Source organism: Antechinus flavipes, chromosome 6, assembly GCF_016432865.1.
Source record: "Antechinus flavipes isolate AdamAnt ecotype Samford, QLD, Australia chromosome 6, AdamAnt_v2, whole genome shotgun sequence".
Taxonomy (NCBI): Eukaryota; Metazoa; Chordata; class Mammalia; order Dasyuromorphia; family Dasyuridae; genus Antechinus; species Antechinus flavipes.
Genome location: NC_067403.1, coordinates 137919287 through 137937901, shown reverse-complemented (window position 1 = coordinate 137937901; position 18615 = coordinate 137919287). Strand labels below are relative to the sequence as shown.

The 18615-nt window shown below is 33.0% G+C and overlaps 1 protein-coding gene across 3 annotated transcripts in view; it reads right to left on the bottom strand.

The window, feature by feature from the left end:
- Positions 1-18615, bottom strand: part of TBCK (TBC1 domain containing kinase) — a 640231-nt gene that overhangs the window by 567998 nt on the left and 53618 nt on the right. For 2 of the 3 annotated variants that reach the window (XM_051967429.1, XM_051967428.1), the window contains exons 4-5: positions 3641-3755; positions 2513-2586 (exon numbers count right to left, since the gene is read on the bottom strand). In XM_051967429.1, coding sequence (XP_051823389.1) covers positions 2513-2586; positions 3641-3755 — 189 coding nt within the window. The remainder of the gene's footprint in view (positions 1-2512; positions 2587-3640; positions 3756-18615) is intronic. The other variant, XM_051967430.1, reaches the window with a different exon arrangement.

Sequence of the window (18615 nt, the reverse complement as noted above, 5' to 3'; positions counted from 1 at the left end):
TGTATGTCTTATTTTTTATTCTAAAGGGCCTTTGTTTCTTCTCTCCTTGTTAGCTCATAAGCACTTTCACTTTCATTTAACCACTCACAATAGGTCAAATTTATTTAATTTTCTAGAGTTCTCATCTGTATTTGAATTTCAAAACTGGTCCTTTCATCAGAAGTTATGGATCATCTTTTCTATTACTGGTACATATTACCTTTGTAGAATTATACTTTGTTTTGCAGATTACTTTATTCTTCATTATCAATTTTTATTTTTTGTAGTTGCACTATGCTTTTATGTTATCCCCAACTATGGTTTCTTGGTGCTCAAACTATTAATAGATGTCTGTAGTATCTTTTTCTTTGGCTGGAAGCTATACATTTTGCCTATGATATGTATGCCTGGGTGTTTTCAATTTGAATTCTCCTTCAGGAAGTAGACGATGGACTTTTGATTAACTCTGCTCAAAAGACCTACGTGAATTTGGGTCAATGAAATTGGGCTAGCTTTACGCCTCCTGGAATATTACTGGTCATAGCACCCATAGCTTCAAGTCAGTGCCTATGAGATGCAGTTGGTTTAAACCCCCTTTTTATCTTCCATTTCAGCATTTGTAAGTTTGCCTTGACTTTTATTTCCTTTATTGTAACCAACCTCTCTGAATTGCTACAATCTTAGCTATCTTCTGGGCTGTCTGGGCCTGAAGGGGAGACAGTTGACAGATTTGTTTCTTTGTTACTGATCACTGATACTTCTAGTGCTGAAGTGTATATGGAAGAACTAGAGGCCACTTTGACCTTTCACATTAGCTTAAATGGAAAGTAATCATTAAGGCTTGTTTTGAAATGCAGCATAGGAATGTTTTTAGAAAGCACTTCTGGGACAGCTACATGTCAAAGTGGATAGAGCACTGACTCTGAAATCAGGAGACCTGAGTTCAAATTTTGTCTCAGACGCTTAACACTTCACTCAATGTGTAGACCCAAGCAAATCATTTAAGCCCAATGGCCTTACTTTAAAAAAAAAAAAAAAAAAAGCATTTTTTGCAGGACCAATGATTATACACACTCTTTTGACAAAGAAAGCTGGAGAGGAAGAGAGGGAAAAGAGCACCATCATATTTCTAGTCAAGCAAGTATGCAAGCTTGGAATCACTCCCACTTCTTCACTTTCAGGCATTCACTCTCTATATGCAATCAGCTGCCAAGTTTAGTTGACTTTTCCTCCATAGTATCTCTCACATCCATCCCCATCTCCTTATACACACATCTACAACACTAGTTCAAGCTCTCATCACTGCTCTTACAAAAATCTTCTAACTGGCTTCCCTGTTTTCAGTCTCTCCTCTACCTAAATGCCAAGGTGGCAATCCTGAGATATAGAAATAATCACAACATTCCTATGTTTCAGAAACGTCAGTAGCTCCCCAGTTTTGATAATAAACTTATAACTATGATCACAAGATCATAGTGCTGTTCTTCAGTCATTTCAAATGTATCCTGCTCTTCACTGCCCCACCTGGAGTTTTGTCAAAGATATCAGAATGTTTTGCCATTTCTTTCTCCAGCTCACTTGATAGATGAAGAATTGAAGCAAGCAAGATTAAGTGACTTGCCCTGGATCACACACATAGTGTCTGAAACCACATTTGAATTCAGGTCTTTCCCCAAAATTCTGGTCTTTTCCATGACACTTCAAGCCACATATGACATGATGAAAATTCAAAGACCTTAGTGGCAAAAATACACAAGAGGCTAAATTTTCAAATGCAGATAGACTCAATTAAAAAAACCTCCCAAGGCAGAAAAATACATTACCTCACTTGACTTTGCTTTGCACACTTTAAACATACATAATATCTATTAGTGAGATCCTTGTCTATTTTCTTGCCCCTACATTTATCTCTGAATGAAATTAAACTCTTCACTGAAACAAGGATTTTTTGTGGAACACCTCTCTGGAATTCTGGCAAGGCCTTCTTGCCAATTCAAAGAAGGCCAAGATTTACTGATTTCTAGAGCATTGTGAAATAGTCATTAATTTTTCTCTTAAAAAAAAGAATATAGACAAAACTTATGTATTCTTAATAATAATAGTTAGGAAGTACATCTCAGGGGCAGTCAGATGGCACAGTGGATAGAGTATCAGGCCTGGATTCAGGAAGACTCATCATCTTGAATTCAAATCTGGCCTTGGACACTTACTGGTTATGTGACCATAGATAAGCCACTTATCCTTATTTGCCTCAATTTCCTCATCTGTAAAATGAATTGGAGAAGGAAAGGTAAATCATCCTAGTTCCTAGTATCCAAGAAATTCCAAATACAGTCATGAAAAGTCAGAGAATGACTGGGTATGACTAATCAACAACACCTTAAAGTTTGTAAAATGCTTTTACATTTAAGGTTACCAGTTAAAGAGTTTGTCCTTTTACTTTTAAACAGCACTATTCCTTAAAAGTTATTTATAAATATAGAAATGAAATTGTATTGTTGAAATCTCAAAGTTATAAAATGTTTACTCTTACCCAATTGGAAAATCAACATCTACACCATGAGCTGTCATATGGTAAAGTCCAAACTTAGCCAGTTTAATATGTTCCTATAAGGGAAAAGAAAATGAAGTCTTTGGAAAAAATCAAATTCCAATATTGTGATAAATGATACATCAACAGATCAATTAGAAAAAGCTATTTCATCTACTTCTTACAAATTTAACAAAACAAAGCCATAGAATTTTAGTTTTTCGATATGCTATAAAAAATAAAATACCAAAATAAAAGATTTTCAGTCATTTAGAGTTGTGTCTGACTCTTTGTGACCTGATCTAGGATTTTCTTAGCAAAAAGACTGGAGTGGTTTGTCATTTTCTTCTCCATCTCATTTTACAGATGAGAAAACTGATTTAGAGTCACATAGTTATTGAGTATCTGAGGACAGGCTTGAATTCTGGAAGGCAACATACACACACATGCATGTACTCATTCTCTCTCTCTCTCTCTTTCTCTCTGCCACTCTCTTCTTCCTCTTTCTTAATAAAGAAGTAGATGTAGTAAGATTTTCCATTTTCTCTTAGTCAACTCTGAAGATGGAAAATTTTACTTCACATTACAAGAAGATGCCTCCAATAAGAATTTTTATTTCCCTAATATAAATTGAAACCTAACATTGGGTTTTTACCTGGAAACAATTGGTATTCAACATTTCAAGACTGTGTTAAACCAGTGATTAAGTTTTACAACATCTTCTTGTATTGTGTAAGCATGAAGTCAATCACAATTATTAATAGGCCTTTTTTTGGGTAGCAACAAAACTTAGATCTTCATAACTTTTAAATTTTCTTTTGGCATTTATATCTTTTAAATTTTTATAATAATCATCATTTCCTTTCTAGCACTATGATTTTTACTTGTCTTAGCAAGTTATTTGAATTTTCAAATGAATAAAAGCATTTTGAAACAATTATACTTAAGGATGGTGCTCTAGAAGGAGGAAGGGGTATAGTGAGGAAAAGGTATAAATACAAACTTAGCTTACCAAAGGAAAAAATTTTATTTCACTCTTAGGAAATTGAAAGTTGCTAACACTGTTGTCTGTTATGCCTTTTAATTCTGTCTTTGTTTCTATCTCTGTCTCTCTCTCTTTTCTGGTATTACCTCTTGATCCAACAGAATATTGTGAGGGGACAGGGCTCGATGGACCATTCCATGCTGGTTCATATACTGCAATCCTTGGAGGACCTCGAATGCAACGCATAACACTTTCAACGGACTACAAAAGAACAAATAAAAACATACCACTTCAGTCAGAATGATAAAGAATTTCCTTTGAAGAATGAAACAAGGACTACTGGCAATGCCATACTCTTCTGTTATAGCTGTTCTAAGGCACAAGTCTTTTCTAGATCACAAAAGTTTATGGGGAGACCTGTTGTGCTTTCCTCAAACAAAATTAGGTAATTTTCAACAATATTTCATTATACATATTTTGTGGATTGGTGGTTACGTGACCCTGATTCTGCCAAAGTTAGAACTGTTGTATTCTGCTCCTGGCTGTGCTTCTGACTTTGGCCATTACCATGCCTCAAGTGTCTTCTCACCTTGAAATGTCCCTCAGTTTCTGGGACCGTCTTAACATCTGGAACATTCCCCCTTCCTTCCTACCTTCATCCCTCAACATCGTCTAACTCACACATATGCTGGTCCTCCTGTTGGTAAATTCCTACCAGAGTTTCCATTTTGGGTATGTATTCAAGCTAGCCATGCTTCATTTTGCTGCTATCTGTGCTTTTGACTCTCTGGATCTCTCCATCATACCCTAGTCTAGATATTCCTTCTCTGATCTTTTCAAAACCCTTTTATATGCTATCTTTCCTCATTAAAATGGAGGATAGGAACTGCCTTCCTTGTTTGTATTTGTATCTCCAATGCTTAATACATTGTCTAGCACATAGTAGACTTGTTTCTTGACTGTTCTATGTCCTTATGATTCATTCACTATTGAGTTGGGCTTAATTTTCAAGAAGCTAAATTACACTTTAGCTGTAAACTACAGCATTTCTCAGGGTAACATAAGTGTTAACCTGGTTAGCTTGAATTTCTCTTTACAAAAACTTTGATTACATTTGACTCTTGCCATATAGAAGTTAGACCCAACTAGTCACTGCAATTATTCATTAGGTGAATTTACTGTGCTTCTATTCCTTTCCCACTATTGCTGTTTTCATACAGAATCTTATTTGAAAAAATAACAGGTACTTAATTTGAACACAATTCAATTTGACAAATATTTATTATATGTTTATTAAATGTATGCCACTGAACTGTGGTAAGTATCAGACTTATAAAAAAAGATGAATTGAATGAAAATTTAAAATAAAACAGTTCCCAATGCTTTGGGAATATTAAAATGACTAAACAGTTCACTTTTACTTAGATTACAGATTGGAATTCTAACTATAAGGCAACGGTTTTCTCTCAGAGCAGCAGTTCAGGCCATGGTTTTGGAATCAATGTGTGCACTACTACCTTTTTCATCTTTGGAACCAATAAAATATGCAATGTGACACTATAATAAACAAATATATTTCCAGTGGATTGAATGTTTCATAACAACAGATAGTATTATTTTTCAAATATACATTGATATGATTTAAAAAATAAAAATTAAGCTAAACATATTAGTAGTAAATTCACAGGTGCTTTTTGTCTTTAAATTTTCTCTATCAATAGATACTAACAATATGACTAAGGTTGTGTGGGATTTTTTTTTAACATTAAAAATTGGTTCTCATGTTTAAAAAATCAACGAATCATTTAATTTGAAGACAATTTGTTTTGATAAACATTTATCACATGTTTAATATGTATGCTACTAAAGTGTGGTAGATAATCAATTTGGAAAACTAAAAGTAACAATTTTTATCCTGAAATAGCATGTTTAAGTCCATGGGCCATGCTTCTTAATTTTACATATATTGTATTCCAGTTAGGTCTCTTCTCATTGAAAAGTTCTTGATTATTATACCTCAGTATAAAGTTTTTGTGAGTTTTTTGATGTTTTCAAGTAATTTTTCCTATAAGGTAGGAATTTTACTATAATATTTCTGTTGTATTGTTGTTTAGACTCCTTCCTTGTTATAGCCCAATGAATTCTTTCTTTTAGCTCACTAAAAGCTTTTTACGGGGCTAGTTCTTTGAAGTTTTGCTCATTTCCTAAATTTCTATGTTCAAAATATTTCAAAAAATTTCTTCAAAATCTTTTTTTTTTTTTACTTTTTTTGAGATGTCAACCCATCTTGTAATTACTGTAAAATACTTTATTCTCCAGAAAAGTCATTTGCTTCTATATATTTTTCAATTCTTTGAATAATTAAATGGTTTATCTATGCCAGTTTTCCCCCCAGTAGGGCTTTGCTGCCAAAAATTCTGTTTTCTTTTCTAGTATCACTTAATAGTTGCCAAGCTCTTCGCAAATCTTAAAGTATCATATAAATGGGAATAATAATTATTATTACTGTTACAGTCTCCATTATTTGTCATTTGCTCTAGTTTTTCCTCCTGACTTAGGGGTGAGAGAGCACATTAGCTTTTCTCACACCATTTATTATTTTAAGCTCTCATTTGATCTTATGCTTTCTCTCTAATTCAATTCCTCTCCAATTTCTTTGAATTTAGTTATTTGAAGATGTTATTTCAAGCTGTCTTGCATGGTTTCTTTTTCTATCTGCTTTGTTACTGGTACTTTAATTGGTTTAATTGCTTTCAAATACTTTTTAAAAATTGTACTGATATTCCAATTCACTGATTTTTAAAAAAACTTTATTTTTCTTTTCTTGTTTTTCAAAACTGTTTCTCTTCGCTTCAGCATTTGTGTTTTGAAGTATATATGAGAAGCTATGCTCCCTTTAAACCACTGATGATTTAAAGCTCCATTTTCCTTTCAACCTTTTGAAATCTGACTTCTAATATTACCTATCACTCAACTGAAATTCTGTCTTTTACTATACATGAAGACATTTAATATATTTATGAAATTAATACATATGAACAGTGATTTACAAATATCGATTTACTGTGGCCATTTTCTACTCCTATGCCCTTAGCATAGCTATTTCCGTGTAAAGAAAAAAAAAGAAAACAAAATTGGAAACTTGTGAGTTTGGGGGCCAAGAGCGAAGGAGCAGCTGAAGATATGAAAAGCATAAACCAGAAAAGGTTCAAATCTCCTTATAAGGCTGTCTCCCTCCAATCCTAGGCACCAAATAGTTTATCACACATAGCATATATGATTTAATGTGACCTTCTTCTGAATGAAATCTTTATTTGGATGTCCCATAAACATCTCAAAATCAGCATGTCCAAAAGAAAATTCTTTAACCTTCTCTTATCACTCCAAACTTACCTATTTATTTGAATTTCCTAGGTTTATTACCCCAGAATCACCCACAACTCTTCCCTCCTCTTATTCCTCTCCAGAATAAAATCAGTTACTAAATCTTACAGATTTTAGCACATTACCAAGTTTTATATCTGTCTTAATTTGCTCCACTAGCAACTTAGAGGCTAGATTTAAAGTTAGGCTGATTTTGAGCCTGAACTTAGGCAATTACTGTTGTGTAACTCTGGACAGTCTCTTCACCACTGTCAACCTCACTTTCTCATCAACTGTAAAATAGGAATAATAACAGCCCGGTAGGGGTAAGGGTCAAAGGAGATTATATATAAAGCAAAAAATTAGCACAATATCTGGCATATAGTGAGTATTATGTGAATGTTTACTTTCTTCTCCTTTTAGCTGAAAATAATTTCATTATGTTGGTTGAGAAAATCTCCTATTCCCATGTTATACCACCTGGACTTCTACTAACTGAATATTCCTTTGTGCTACTGAGGCTGCAGTCAGACAGGGACAGACAGAAAGATGGCATTTAATAAATGCTTGTGGACTGCCCAACTCCCTGGAAAGAACACTGGAAGTATAATTAGAAAACTTGCACTCAAAGCCTGGCAATACTACCTCACTAGATATGCGCTTTTGGACAATTCAATTAATCTCCATTTTCCCATCAGTGTAATGGGATATTTGCCTTCCTTATAGATTTGGGAGGATCAAATAACATAATGAATGATGAAGTTTTTATAAAAATAAAGAGAGCATAGGGAGCTGACATGACCTGGGGTTTCTCTAAGTACAGGGATCTCCCATGTAAGGAGGTGGTGGGGGTAGTGGGAGAAAGGTAAATGGTACTCTTTTGTCCATCATAATTCATTCTAAAATTTGAGTAAATGTTGAAATAAACATTTTCCATCAAAATAGCAGTAACAACATGTATTTATGGTTTACAAAGTACTAATCTCTATTTATACAGGTGTGATATTACTTTATTTTGAAGAGATGGGGATGTTTTTACTGATAAGATCCCAACTCTGGGTCTTTTTACTAACTGTCTCTCATCCAGAGCTATCTTCAGTGGTCCTGATCTGTATCTTGCCACTGGAGCGAGACAGCTGTCGAGGAGAAAATGAGGCTGGTGACTTTGCCCTGCTCTCCCTCACTTACATCCAATTCACTTGCAAGTCATATCACATTCCTAATGTCATGGTCTTCTTTGAGAATGAAGGACAAACAACAAACGAATGGCCTCAAATCATACTACCTATAAGAGGTCTTTCTTGGTTCTCTTCACTCTGGTAATGACAACCCTCTGAGACTATCGTCGCTTTACATTATATGTCTCTTGCAAGTACAGTTATTTGCATGTTGTTTCCCCCATTAGAATAAATGAGATACTCAAGGCCAGGAATGCAGGGCTTAGCTCTGAACCCCTAACATAGCAAATATTTAATGCTTGTAGACTAACAGAAATTAGAGCCCAGAAATGAATTGTCCTAAGACATAAAGCTGCTGAATGGCAGAATCAGGATTTAAGCTCAAAGACTTTTGACTTCAGATCCAATGTTTTTCCTCCAATTTCAAGGCATCTTGTTATATGAATCATCTTAGTGAATGTTTTCAGAAAATCTTAATATTCATACCACTATAAAATTTAAAAAGTCATCATCTCACACTTACACAAATTATAAACTGACTTGGCTGCTCTTTTTCTCTTAAAAGCTGTTCTGAGATCACTGCAGTGCTCATTCAGAATGAATAAAATGTGATTTGAAAAGAATAAAAGAATTTATATTTCATGGTCAAATACTCAATTGAGTTTTTTCATTAAGTTCTCACTTTATTTCATTAATTTTATTTTCTACAAGCAACTCAATTATCTACCATGAAAAAGAACAGAAACAAAATCTACTGGAAAATCTCCAAATTTCTCATTAACTAGAGAGAAGAAATTGTTGAAATTTTAATAGATCACAAAATAACTATTAAATATTATTAACTTTTCCTATCCTGTCCCTTTTCTGAAGATCTATCAATGAGATGATCAAAAAGCCCAATAACAAGAAAGAAAAGTGACAAAGACAAAATTTGGCTTTAGGTTAAATTCCATATAATAATAATTTTAAATACCATATGGAACTTTCTATAAATGCTTATATCATGCTGGAATGCTGACTACGGCTTGGTAATATTTTAGTTATGAAGATATTTTTATTAGAGTGAGAAAATAATAAACCACATTCTAGGATTTCTTGAACCTGCTACTACTTAAATGTGGGATATTAATTTTAAGTTTTCCATCTCAGTTTACTCATATTGTGGCCACTGTTCTTATATTTTTTGAGTGAACTTAAAAAAGAGGAACTCTATGAAATTGTACTTATGAAATACACAAGGTTAAAAAAAAAAGCACTGGAAACCCTGTTTATCCACAAAATAGTTTCTTCTATATTGCACAGCCTCCTATAACAGATTAAACTAGAGAGACTGTGTATAAAAATAGACCTAAATCTGTTTTCATAAATATTCTCAAAGGATAAATCAAGTGTATTAATGGCAAAATAACAGACTTGAAAACAAAACTTAATATGGGACTTTTAGGCTACCAGTCACAGCAAAGATAGTTTATTAGATAGAAGGAAACAAGGTTATATTGATGGATATGAACAAACCATTCTTAATACATAATGTTAATACATATTTGTTGAAAACCATGCAAACCAAATGTCTTTGGAAAAAAAAAAAAACTTCTTTACATTTTATATTGTTTACAAACAAAAACAAAATAAAACAAGAAACCCATCTGCACATGTAAAGTTTTAAAATTTCCATTTTCATTTGGGAATTAAAGGAATCAACCTCAAAGTAAAACATCATATATTCACATACAAACACTCTAAAATGAACATACTTTATTTGTTCTTCAAAACTAAAAGTAATATTCAAAAGTGACCTCAGCAGTGCACCAATTCAGTAAGGGTAAATACTATGATAATATTACAAGATTTTTAAAGTGAACTTCAGATTCTTTTTTTTCCCTCTTAATAAATTAGTCTGGAAAAACAAAAACATGAGAAACATGTGAGGTTTTGCCAATCAGTTTAAAGCCAAAATATAAATAAAGGCAGATAATCTCTTTCTCTCTGTATAGAAATCATTTATTTTAAAAATGGCTACAGGATTACATGATTCCAATGCACTGATGTACATATAAATATAAAAAACAATTCAATATATGAAGTTAGAATACATTACATTTTTTCAGTTTCAACTAGTGCCTATTTTCCTAAAATATATTTAATGACCAATTCCATTCAGAGTATAAAATAGATAAATTTTTAGATTTCATGCCTTTTCATTTGTTAAAGTCTGTATTTTCCCTCAAACTAATAATTTTAAATAACAAAAAAGAGAAAGGAGAAAGGGTAAATTTATTTCATTACCCTTCAAATTGGGAAAGGTGATAAAAGATTTTGTAAATAGTCAGTATTGGGTGAAGTCAATATTGGAAGATTGAGAAACACTAAGACAGATTACCATTCTGCAAAAACAAATGGAATTACCAGGCATGGTGGCATGAGAGTAGATCAAACTGATCTAGCACAAATATAATATAATGATCCCTGGCAATGATGATAGTGATGCGAGGAAAATATTTGAGATTGTCTCAGGAAGTGAAACAGCAGATCAGAGATGCCATGAAGAAACAAATATAAAAACAGGAATATTTTTATGGACCAATCCAAAATAAAATAGTATGCATAGTAATCACAGAAATGTAAAGAAAAGGGGCAGCAAGGTGGGGCAGTGGATAGAGCACCAACCCTGAACTCAAGAGAACCTAAGTTCAAATCTGGTCTCAGACACTTCACACTTCCTAATTGTGTGACCCTGGGCAGTTTAATCCCAACTGCCTCAACAAAAAAAAGAAAAGAAAAGAAAAGAAATGTAAAGAAAAAAACAACACTAATGGAAATTAGAATTCATAGTGATGTAATGTTTAATCTTGATTTCAGACAACTGACAAAGAAATGTGCTTCCTTTTGGTTGATAGATGATGGATTATGAATGTAGAAAACTACAAAAGATACCAGACACAATCAATGGTGTGACTGGAGCCAGTTCATATTGATTCAGGAGAGCTGATTATTAAAATTTCAGCGTGAGCATTTTATACCTTAGAAATTGACAAACTGTACAAATCAATGCTTGATTTATTGTTTTGATGATTGTCTTAACTTAAGGAAGCAATGGAGAAAATGACAATAATACAAAGTAAAACGTAAAAGTTTGTCATATGTACACTTTCCCTCGAAGAACTGATTGTTACATATGTACCTACAACCTCTTAGACATGGTTGATGTTGTCAACATATTTGGTTTTGTTTATCTGTTTTTATTTGTTTCAAGGGAGGATTCTAGAGTTAGTTTCTAGGAAGTGGCAGTAAAGTAAAAAAAAAAAAAAAAAAAAAACTTAAAAAGCAAAAGAAAGTAACAATTATGTTTACTTTATGTAGGATGGATAAAGAAATTTTTAAATTTAAAAACAAACCAAAAGACCTTGTCCTTCATAATTGTTAAGAAGTAGATTAGATCTAGGAGCACAACATTTAGGGTTATAAAGAATTTATTAAGCAATCCTCTAGTCCAAGCCATTCTGAAAAGTAATCCTCACTATTACCTCCCCAACAAGAGGTCATGAAGCCTCTTCTTGGAAGGCCTCCAATAAGAAAGAATCCATTCCATTTTTGGATGATTCCAATCATTAAGAAGTTTTATATGACTGATTATGAATTTTTTATGATATGAATTTTCAATTTCAAAGACCCTATGGGGACAAACAGAAGAAATCTAATCTATCTCCCACCCAGTAAAACAATCAATTTTTAATGTATAACATGGCTAATAAGGAAACAGTCTGATGAAACAAAATTAAAATGACACACATATTATAGGCAATAAGAAAGACAGTGCAGGGATATGTATCCAGACAGGAAGGACAGGAACTAGAAGTGAGAAGAACAGGAAAAAGGTAAGAAATAGACACAAACATCCTCATTATTCATTTCTCATAGATTATAGAAAAATCTCAAGCTGCTATCATCTACCAAGTTTTCTTTTTTCATAGAAAGTGGATTCCTCTGCATCTAGGAAACCCAATGGGATGAAATCAACCAGTACTTGCCTGTCTCCTGCTCCACAAATTACTAAGAACATCAAAGCTTAGGACATTATATTGGTAAAAACAAAAGAACAAAAGAAAAAATAGAGCCCTTGGGAAAATAATACTACTTAAAAAACAACAACAACAAAATAAAACTTCCAGAGAAAGATGAGAGAACATAACTGTGCATAGTTTCTAGGCATGACCTAACCTGTTTGCATTTGGGATCTAAACATATCTTAATGACTTTTTCAAATGTTTTTGTTTGGTTTAATCTCAAATATATTTTGTCAAGTCTTTTCCAGATGCATTTCAAAGGAAATTTACACCATATGTTTCCTATTTGTCTATCCCAGACTCATCTGTAGCTGGTTAGTTTAACTGGTTAGAGCATGCTGCTAATGAGACCAAAGTTGTGTATTTTATACCTGTATGAACCAGTTAGCTTCACACAGAGAAAAACTATGTTTCACACAGAATTCAACCCAATAGTGGTCAGTATCTTAGAAATAGTCATCAAATAGTTTGGGCAAAGATTGTATGTATATTTAGTGGGATTCTTTGCCACCAAAGGAATAACAATGCAAAAAGAGCACTTGGTTTCTCATAAAGAGTCAGACACAAATGAATGACTGAACAATAACAATAAACATATACATGCCTAAATAAAGGTAGATGAACATTAACAAGCACAGGTATAAAAAGGTAACAGACATACAGACTAAAAGGCAGCATGCATATATATTTATGGCTGGAGAAAATATCAATTTGTGTGTGTGTGTGTGTGTGTGTGTGTATGGATGAATGTTTTATGTTTATATGTATAGGTATGGAGAGAAAGAGAAAACATTTTTTTATATACCTATATACATATATAGATGTGTTCTCCAGCTGTATAGGTAAGGAAACTGAGTCTCAGAGAGATTAGCTGACATGTTAAGTAACACAGCTAATAAGTGTTAGAAGGGGCTCTTACCTGAGTCTCCAGTTTACTACATTGTCCCCTCTATCATGTTATACAGCTACAATGTTACCTATGATATTTGGTCAATCATTACTCAAATGAAATTCAATAGAATAATTCAGTTCTTTCATTTTAATCACAATTCATTTTGTAATGAATGAACTTTAGTCTGATTTTTAAATCATCCCCAAACCTTCCCAATAAAAGTTAACATGAAACTATAAAATATTAACACTTTTTTTACATGATTAGTTGGATCTGAGGTGAGATATCTTTTGCAAGAAATACCATGACTAGTTCCAGCCAGTGGCCTGTAGGAATAATATTGTGATGGTACAATAGAATGAAATTTGTCATCTGTCATCTGGAGTAGTGATACAATTTATCATCCATAGGGAATTCCTTTTCAATTGAAATTCTATGCTGAATCTCTTCCTTTGAAAATGAGGAACACATTTACAGGGCTTATTTTATACTTTAAATACTATAATGAAAAATTAGAGAGTCAATGAACAAGGAAGGTATTTCTGTTTGTTATAGCTTTCAAGCAATCTGGAATAATTTTGTGTGAATGGAAGACATCTACTTGGAAAAAGAGACAAAGTTGGCAACTGATTCATTTTGCTTTACTGAGTCAAATGCTTTTTAAAAGAAAATAATCAACAAGCTATAAAGCCCATTAGAAATTGTTTTCTGATGATAAAACTGTATTTCACTATAAAATATCATTTGTGCGGTTGTCTGATCCCTAACGTCCTCATTGAAGAACCCTTCTATATTTGTGTAGATTATTCCCATAAAAAATACATACAGGTGGAAAGGTAGGCATATCAGCAATTGTTGATTGTCTTTATTCCCTCAGTATCAATAAGGTTCATTCAAAAATGTTTCCATAATTCATATCTTTTCCTTCACGTGTCTGAGTTGATCCTGCAATGTTCTCATAATTTGCACTGCCTCTTAATACAAATCTCCTCTGTGTACATTTAGTCTATTCCTGCTGCTTTTCTTATCTTCATTCTTTTTAAACTCTTTATTACTTATGTCAATCTCTTCTATGAGCATATCCCTGGGATGATGATGAGCTCTGCTGTCTGTGATGGTGAAAAAAATTGTTATAAAAAAGTCTGAAGATCTTTTCCAGTTTTCTCATGATGACTGGTTTCTGATCTTTATACTTAAATATTCTCTAGAAAACTTAGAAATTATATTTCTCTTTATTTTATCATAATCATTTATCAACCTTCTCCATAAGATTTTACATTCTAAATTAGTATTAACCATGCCTGCTTTAATCTTTCCTTCAGCATGAGAGTTAAGTGTTTGATGAGTAGGGTGATTTTAAGTTCTTTTGGTTTCCTTCTTAGAATGCCTGATTCATCTTTTTTAAATTTCTATATAAAATTTCTGAATGTTCTATGCCTTTTCTGTCTAACCATTTCCTACTTTTCATTATCAATAACCTATTTAAGTATGTCAGGATGAGGCTATTTTAATTCATAGCACATCTTTCTCATTTTGATTCTTTATAGATAGTTTATTCAAGACTAGTTCTCACATATTATATGGCATATAATATGTTAAAATATAATTAGTTTCATTGCTGTGATATTATTCAGTGCTCATCATGTCTCCTAATTTTTTTCTTGAAGAAAGTATTTATAAGGCTACTATTTAATCTGTAATAATCATACCTTATTCCTGATCCATATTTTCTAATATATTCCTTGCCATCCTCACATGTAAACAACCATCTTGCAGGTGGTTTGCACTCATTTGCACTAAAGTCACTGAATATTCAAGCATAAATAGATTTAAATTGGAGGGTGTTATACGGGTCTTCACAGAAGATATATAACTCTTCATTGTCTCTTCAATCTCTGCAGTAGTGGCAAGGAACTGGAAACTGAATGGATGCCCATCAGCTAGGGAATGGCTGAATAAGTTATAATATATGAATGTAATAGAATAGTATTGTTCTGTAAGAAATGATGAGCAGTCTGATTTCAGAGAAGCCTAGAAAGACTTACACAAATTAATACTAAGTGAAGTAAGTAGACTCAAAAGAACACTGTATACAGCAACAAGATCACATGGTTAACTGTGATGGATTTGGCTCTTTTCAACAAAGAAGTGATCCAGGGCAATTCCAATAGACTGGTAATGGAGAGAGCAATTTGCAACCAGAGAGAGGACTACAGGGACTGAATATGGATCATAACATAGTATTTTCTTCTTTTTTTGTTGTTTGCTTAATTGTTTTTTTTCTCATTTTTTTTCCCCTTTTGATCTGATTTTTCTTGAGCAATATGATGAATGTGGAAATATGTTTAGAAGAACAGCTTATACTTAACCTACATTGGATTACTTGCTGCCTAGGGGAAAGGGGAGGGAAAGAGAGAGGGAGAGAGAAAAATCTGGACCACAGGTTTTGCAAGGGTGAATGCTGAAAACAATCTTTGAATGTATTTTTAAAAATAAAAAGCTATTATTATATAAAAAATTTGTTTCATTATTACTGTTTTCTTCATCACTTTCTTAAGTCAAGACAATCAGTAAGGCAACAAACCCTTACTGTTAACATTTGTCTATTTTTCAAATATAAATGCTCACAATGAAAGTTTATCCACTCTCCTAAGCCACTGTGAACTGGCTCCAACACATCACTATTTAATCTTTGAACCATAATATATATGGCAATATAGTTAGGCTTATGGATTTCTCAGAATAATATTTTTAAACCAATGTACTAAAATATATAGGAGGTCAAAGGAAACTAATTTCACTGAAATACACCTATCAAAATATTAAAAACAAAACAAAACAACAAACAACAAACAAGTTCACAGTCCTCAGGACAAAAATCCTTGTGGAAGATCTCACATTTATAATACCAAAATTAAGTTCAAATTAAGTCTAAAAATTGCCTAATTTTTTGGACCCTGAGCTAGTGGATTGGAATGATTTGGAAAATATTAAAGTATAAATGTAATATATCATTACTACAGTTCATTTAAATACTCAAAAATGTCTAGAGCAAGATGAACAAAGAAGAGGTATTAATAATGAATACCTGAATATTAATTGCCAAAACATCTTGTGGAAATAGTACTCATATAAGAATTAGACAAATGTTTCCACTATTCATATTTTAAAGTTCTTTTCCACATATGGCTTCTCTTCAATTATATTATAAAGTTTTTAAGGGCAAGGATCATATATCCATTGTTTCCTTCATAACTTCTTGTATGCTTTATGAAAACAGTCAATCACTAAGTCAATAGCAGATACACTTCCACACACTGGCACTGGCTATTCATCAAATGCTAGGGCCTGCTTAAAAACTTGGACATCTCACTCAATCCAAACACAAACTAAAAGTGACTAATTAGCCACAAATGTACTTGGAAAATTTTTTTGCTTTTGAATTGTTGTTTGTAGACACAATAGGAAACCCAAAGGCAGCCTGCCTTCCACTCACTCTTGGTTTTAATTCTTAACAGTTTAATAATTTCATGTACCCCAAATTCTAGATAAAATATATTAAGTGAACAGAAGAGAGCAACATTCTTGGGTTTCATCTTCCTTATGTCAAAAATACATTTTTCATTTTCTGACTAGCTCCAAGAAATAGTCAGTTACTTAAAGCACCAGGGTCTTCTGCTATCTTGTCTGTCTGTATGTGTATGTTTAGAGTAGGATGGAAAGCTAACTTAGGTCTTAGGATAAATATGGCAGGAGAACTTAAATTCTGCCTCCTATTTAAATTCTATTTCTCAATAGGCTTTTCCCTCTGAATAAAAGATTTTAGCTTTTGACAAACCCAAAGATCCCAACTTTTGGGATAAGAATTCACTATTTGACAAAAACTGCTGGGAAAACTGGAAATTAGTATGGCAGAAACTTGGCATGGATCCACACTTAATATTCATGATTTAGGCATAAAGAATGAGATTATAAATAAATTAGAAGAACATAGGATAGTTTACTTCTCAGACTTGTGGAAGAGGAAGGAATTTGTGACCAAAGAAGAACAAGACACCATTATGATCATAAAATAGAAAATTTTGATTATATCAAGTTAAAAAGCTTTTGTACAAACAAAAGTAATGCAAACAAGATTAGAAGGGATGCAATAAACTGGGAAAACATTTTTACAATTAAAGGTTCTAATAAAGGTCTCATTTCCAAAATATATTAGAGAATTGACTCTAATTTATAAGAAACCAAGCCATTCTCCAATTGATAAATGGTCAAAGGATATGAATAGATAATTTTCAGATGATGAAATTGAAACTATTTCTACTCACATGAAAAGGTGTTCCAAATCACTATTGATCAGAGAAATGCAAATTAAGACAACTCTGAGATACCACTACATACCTGTCAGATTGGCTAAGATGATAGGAAAAGATAATGATGAATGTTGGAGGTGAGAGAAAACTGGGACACTGATACATTGTTGGTGAAGTTGTGAACGAATCCAACCATTCTAGAGAGCAGTTTTGAACTACGTTCAAAAAGTTATCAAACTGTGCATACCCTTTGATCCAGCAGTGTTACTACTGGGCATAATATCCCAAAGAGATATTAAAGAAGGGAAAGGGAACCTGTATTGCCAAAATGTTTGTGGCAGCCCTTTTCATAATGGCTAAAAACTGGAAATTGAATGGATGCTCATCAATTGGAGAATGGGTGGGTAAATTGTGGTATATGAATTTTATGGATATTATTGTTCTATAAGAAATGACTAGCAGGATGAATACAGAGACTTGGAGAATGAACTGAATGCTAAGAGAAATGAGCAGAACCAGGAGATCATTATACACTTCAACAACAATACTGTATGAGGATGTATTCTGATGAAAGTGGATATCTTCCACTAATGCATTGTTGGTGGAGTTGTGAACGAATCCAACCATTCTGGAGAGCAATCTGGAATTATGCCCAAAAAATTATCAAATTGTGCATACCCTTTGATCCAGCAGTGTTTCTATTGGGCTTATATCCCAAAGAAATACTAAAGAAGGGAAAGGGACCTGTATGTGCCAAAATGTTTGTAGCAGCCCTATTTGTAGTGGCTAGAAACTGGAAAATGAATGGATGCCCATCAATTGGAGAATGGCTGGATAAATTGTGGTATATGAATGTTATGAAATATTATTGTTCTATAAGAAATGACCAGCAGGATGAATACAGAGAGGACTGGCGAGACTTACATGAACTGATGCTAAGTGAAATGAGCAGAACCAGGAGATCATTATACACTTCGACAACGATATTGTATGAGGACATATTTTGATGGAAGTGGATTTCTTTGACAAAGAGACCTAACTGAGTTTCAATTGATAAATGACGGACAAAAGCAGCTACACCCAAAGAAAGAACACTGGGAAACGAATGTGAACTATCTGCATTTTTGTTTTTCTTCCCGGGTTATTTATACCTTCTGAATCCAATTCTCCCTATGCAACAAGAGAACTGTTCGGTTCTGCAAACATATATTGTATCTAGGATATACTGCAACATATCCAACATATAAAGGACTGCTTGCCATCTAGGGGAGGGGGTGGAGGGAAGGGAAAAAAATTGGAACAGAAACGAGTGCA